At 48.1% G+C, this 5,672-nt stretch overlaps 1 protein-coding gene across 1 annotated transcript; it reads left to right on the top strand.

The window, feature by feature from the left end:
- Nucleotides 1-4,841: 4,841 nt before the first annotated feature.
- On the top strand, nt 4,842-5,672 carry LOC120846005 (omega-amidase NIT2-like). The gene has a single exon (XM_040217586.1). The coding sequence runs from the start codon at nt 4,842-4,844 to the stop codon at nt 5,670-5,672; it is 831 nt and encodes a 276-aa protein (XP_040073520.1).

Raw genomic sequence — 5,672 nt, 5'->3', positions numbered from 1 at the left:
CTGACGATTGTACGCCTTTGGCAGCCGTAAGGGAGTTGCGGGAACTCAGGATCGCTAAAAGGACCTTAACGCTAAATGCCATTTGAGTTGCCGTGTGGCACTGCTTAAATGACATTTACGCTAAAGATCCTTTGGCGTAAAGGTCATTTTAGGTGTCCGCCTGACAGGGGTATTACAGTGCGTCGCTATAGAGTGCTCAGAGTCGGGCTCATTCTTGGAACATTCCCTCTCGTGTTCACGCAACTTGTCGTTCGGGCAACTGCCCGTTTGCCCGATGTAATCCCCACCGTATGTCAGTGGCCCGGAATATACGCGTCCCGTCGCGCAAGCGACAAAGCCTCTCGAATGGATCTTTGAGCACTGCTCCCTTGGGGTCGGGGGATCATTAACCCGGCGGCACAAGGCACCCAAGCGGAACCTGCACGAAAAACGACATCGACGTCGTGCCGTCGTGCGGTGGCTTTCAGACGGTGCGAGGTGTTATGGTGGTAGGGCATGACTGCGAACCTTTTTGGCCGGGGCGGCTTTGCGCAGTCGGTCGGGGGCTGAGATATTAGAGATTTTATTAGGGGGGTGCTACTCAGGTCGCGTAAGTAGCCTGCTTTGTGAAGCCGAATGAGCTGAGAGTTTAGACTGGAGTGAGAAAGGTGGGAGTATGATTTCGTGCACGAATATGAAAGGACGTTCTTTACAATACGGGATTTTACAGTTTTTGAATGATGACTGGCGAAAGGCAGCACCGACTTTTGGGTGCGCCGCTGGAAGGTCCAGCAGACTCCAGAAGGGGTGGAGGTCAGTCGCAGATCAGGTAACTGCAGTCCCTCAGTGCACGGGTCCTCTCTCGTAAAAACGAGTCCTTGGAAATTTCGCGAGAACACCTGCTCTATGGAAGCGGGCGACACACACGGATCGTGGGTTACAAAATAGTCATTGACGTAGTGGAAGATGTGGATTCCGGGAGCCACAACACCAAGCTCTCTCTGAACAGCGCAGTCCACCACCGCCATGTAGACCTCGCTGAGGGCTGGGACCAGGCAGGAGCCAGTGCAGACCCCGAACCTCCGCCTGTAGACCTTGCCGTGATATTCAACCACGGTTGACTGCAGATATAGTCTGATGAGATAAATGAATAAGTCGATGGAGACACCAGAAGAATTTTTGAATTTGACCAGTCCGGATTTGGTCGCAGCCTGCTCAACACAGTCCATGAGTAAGTCAACATCGAGGCTATAGTACATGTCCTTGACGTCCAACGAAAAAAGCGCGACGTTGGAGCCCGACGAGTGCAGGTGACGGAAAGTCGGTATCACGTCAGCGGAACCACTCACTCGGAAGGGCTGTTCCAGGGGGACGGCCGAGATGTGTTTTTGGAGGTAGAGCGCCGAAAAGGCTTCTGCCAGCAGCCCTTTTCAGAAACAATGATCCTTAAGGGAATATCCGGCTTCTGTGTCTTGGCCGTGAAGAACACGCGCAGCTATTGAGAAGAAGGAGCTGACAACCTTGCTAAAAGGGACCCGGGCTGGTTGGCCTTGCAGAGTTTTTGGCCTCGACTGAGAGAAGCAATCCAGATGGTCTGTTTTTCAATGCTGTGAAATTTTTGGTGAGAACCGCGTCAGTTTTCTTGCTGAAGGAGGCATCACTCATAGCGACAAAGGTTCCAGTTTTGTCCACTTCCACTAGCTTAAGTTTCGAATTTCTCAGCTCTTCAACAACCTGCGGGAAGCCGATCTTGGATGGAGGTGTTCTTCAGTACCTGTGCACTTGCCGGGAACCACTGCCGAGTAACTCCAGCAGAGCAGGGTCAGGTATTTTTGACGCAACCTGGTGTAACGCCGCCAGGTGTTCAACTCTAGACGGAGCACAAGCAGGGGCAAACTTCGGCCCGTTTGATGGAACGGCTTCAGCGTGCGGGGAAAAGGGCTGTCGGATAGGTTAACAGGTGGATCCAGCTTGCAGGTCTGATTACTTCGCTTCTCAGCTGCTGAATTCACAATTACACGCCTTCAGGAGGACTCCAGAAGTAGACGAGCCGATCTGCCAATAAAGGTATACGACGGGTGCGTGGCAAAGTTAACCCCGAAGATGGGGATCATGAAACCGGGGAGAGACCTCTCCAACATCAGGATGTTTTGCAAAATCTCGTGGCGGGTGAGTTGCATGAACCGATAGTTGGCTGCCCAGCGGGTGGGGAGGAGCCCACACACCTGGTGCACTGGAGGATGGGTGATGTTTTTGCGCATGTAGAGGCCGAGGATCCTCCGGCGAAGGCATAAGAAAAATAGCTAGGACATGAATATCGAAGCTTGAAGGAACGTAGATGGGTCAAACTGCGGGGAACTAGTGCCTCTCATTTGTGGACGTGACATAATAGCTTGGACATGATATCGAAGCTTGAAGGAAAGTGGATGGGTAACCAGTGCTTCTCATTTTTGGACGTGACATAATAGCTTGGACATGAATATCGAAGCTTGAAGAAAAGTAAATGTCTTGTCCGTCTTTTTGCTTATTCTTTCTGATAATTTAGTCAAGAAAGAAAAGCTCCCCAGAGAGTGTCTACAAACCGCGCGCCTCTCGTAGAATATATTAGCAGTGTGAACGTTAGCAAGACGTGGCAGCTCGCAGCGTTCACTCTGATACGTACATCTTACGGTGAAACGTGGTATAGAAAGGTGTTGCGAGCGAATTCCACGGGTATACTTTCTGCACTGTATACGTTTCTCCAAAAAAATGCGTCTGTTTTACTGAAGGTTAAATATTTCGTGCGTTAGAAACATTCATTTTAGAACCAGAAACCAGAGTCTTCAGAACGTAAAATGCAGCATTAATGAATACAGTTCGAAACGTCCCTTAGACAAATAAGCGCTATGCGGACTTTGTTCGGTGTGCCACCGGACGGCACACACATCTAGAATGAACAAATTGAGTATGTGTTTACGCTGTGATTTCTTCTACATTCACTGGATACTGGGGGAAGTAGTGCCAAGCTCCCCGTTTAATCGCCATTTTTATTCGAGGAATGAGCTGATTCTTTTTGTCCTCTTCATTCTTGATTGGCCCATCTAAATTCGTTAGTGACGGGTAGCTTTATAGAGACGTTTTTTGAGTACCAGGATTTTGCTATCCACAACACAGGCCAAACAACCGTGCATCTTCGTACCACCTCCACATGCGGCGTTTCAACGATTAGAACCGTTGAAAAATAAATTGTACTGTCCTCAACTACGTAAGAAAAGCAATACGTTGTAACAGACATCTGGAGAGAAGCATGATTGATAAGTTGATTGAATCCACACTGCCGGAGAAGCCTACATTGGGGAGGAGCGCTTTCAGTGCGATGACGATCCGTGGCGATTTTAGTACGACTGGTTGAGAACGACCCTTTGGAAGTTTCGAATATATGAAAGGACAAAAAATGACAATATTAGGCAACGAGGTTTTGGTTGTTTGTGTGTTAGTATCTCTTTGTGTCCTACTAGCTGATAGGGTAAGGCGGTGGCAATACTTTCCCACGTTCCAGTGACCTTACTATGTACTACCCAAAGAGCTGAACGCGAGGTAGGAAATATCTATATGCGAATTCAGCGCGAACAGTGTTTAACAGCTGTTGCACATTAAAAAAAAAAAAAGATATTCGCTCCACATCTTGCCGCGTGTATGACTTAGAAGGGACGCTTCTATGTACACCTAAAATATTCATGTTTACCCTTACCGGGAGAGTAAAAGATAGGGAGGCCAGAATGGGGGCCTTGTCTAGTCAGTCTCACCGTAGCTCACCCCCGAATATTCTAGGTAGGATATTGTAGTAAATAAAGAGCCTAGAGCGGCTTTGACGACTCGCTGATACTCTCCCGACGGCGGCCCACTCTTCCGCCAGCGCTCGACTCTGCGTCTCCGCCTACTTCTACGCCCTGCGACGTTCTCGTTATCTTCATTTACCCCATTCGGTTGTTCATTTATTTTGGACAGAAGTTTGCCCATTTAAATGTTTACTTCAGTTCATTACCCATCGTCTCTTCGCCTTCACCCGTGACAATAGATTACCTAAACAGTAATTAAAATTATATTATTAAATCTTATCTACAATTTCGTGTTGTCGGTTTCTGACGAAATAAGGTTCTGTTCTTGAAAAGTCATTAGTGTAATCAGCAACAAGTCGCTTAGTGTTATTTGTTCGCATAAAAGTGAAAGCCTGACAATTCAGTGGCAGCTGCGATCGTGTTCATAAGTCAGTGCAGCTCCAATTGAATGCCTTAAACCCTATCATAAAACATAAACAACTTCACAATATTGGTGATGAAAAAAACTAAAGTTCTCTTTTCATTGACGTCTAAAAACGATCTTCAGCAAACGTTCCCATAATTTTTAGAACTAAAAGTGATACGTTTTTCTTCAGTCTTTAGAAACGTCATTTCTTTACTCACCGACGTGTCCTTTCTAGGAAAGTATTCAGTAAAACAAAAGAGTGCAGTGAACTAGAACAATAGAGCTTGTTCCGCACTATCTTTTGTTCATTTGTATGCGCGGGTCGACTCAGCAAACAATAGGCAACGGTGTGGAACGACTAAAGGCATACGGAAACTGAATGCTCTGGTGGTTCTAACTGAAGCCTGTCAATGCACACAGTATATCCAAGTTGCGTAGGGAGGTGGCTGACACCTCACGGCAACCGCATATTAAACGCAACCACTAGGGCGCCCTCCGTAGAAAAGGATCCGCCCATATCTCTTTGTGGCAAACCTCGCCCGGATCGTTTTAGCAGTTGCCTCGGCGAGGTCCTATTAATGACTACTACGGAGTGTGAAACAAGATATTTGTTCGCTCCAAGTCTGTGAATCACGAAGATGAACAAGTTTCGCCTGGCCCTGCTCCAGCTTGCAGTGACAGCCAACAAGGCGGAAAACCTCAAGAGATCAAGTAGGCTAATCAGAGATGCGTCTTCTGCTGGAGCCAAGATACTCTGCCTCCCGGAATGCTTCAATTTCCCGTACGAACCGAAATACTTCTCGAAGCACGCCGAGTCGATACCCGGCGTATCTAGCGAGATGTTGTCAAGATGCGCTGAAGAAAACAAAGTCTATCTCGTCGGAGGCACCCTGTCAGAGAGGGAGAACGGGAAACTCTACAACACCTGCTTGGTGTACGGACCGGACGGTTCGATGCTGGCAAAGCACCGTAAAGTACACCTCTATGACATCGACGTCCCAGGCAAAATCACCTTTCGGGAGTCGGACTTTTTGACGCCGGGCAACGCACTGACCACCTTTGACACTCCGTTCTGCAAAGTGGGCGTCGGTGTATGTTTCGATATTGCGTTTGCGCCCATGACTCAAATATACGCGCAGCTTGGTTGCAAGTTAGTTGTGTATCCTGCAGCTGTGAACACGACAACCGGTCCGTTGTATTGGAAGTTGATTCCGAGGTGTAGGGCGTTTGAAAACCAGGTTTACGTGGCAATGGTGTCGCCCGCAAGGGATGAAACGGCGTCGTACGTCACCTGGGGACACAGCATGTTGGTAGATCCGACCGCCAATGTGATACAGTCTGCGGGGGTTGGCGAAGAACTTGTGCTTGCCGACGTGGACTTCAGTTATCTGGATTGGGTGAGGAACCAAATGCCCGTGAACAACAAAAAAAGGGATGATTTGTACAAGGTGGTAAGCTGTAAAGATTGA

This window comes from Ixodes scapularis, unplaced genomic scaffold (genome assembly GCF_016920785.2).
Source record: "Ixodes scapularis isolate PalLabHiFi unplaced genomic scaffold, ASM1692078v2 PGA_scaffold8__174_contigs__length_109621045, whole genome shotgun sequence".
Classification (NCBI taxonomy): Eukaryota; Metazoa; Arthropoda; class Arachnida; order Ixodida; family Ixodidae; genus Ixodes; species Ixodes scapularis.
This window is presented reverse-complemented; position numbering and strand designations above follow the sequence as displayed.

What these genes read in the sequence shown, in the direction of transcription:
- LOC120846005 (XM_040217586.1), top strand. Translation starts at nt 4,842, where the DNA reads ATGAACAAGTTTCGCCTGGCCCTGCTCCAGCTTGCAGTGACAGCCAAC.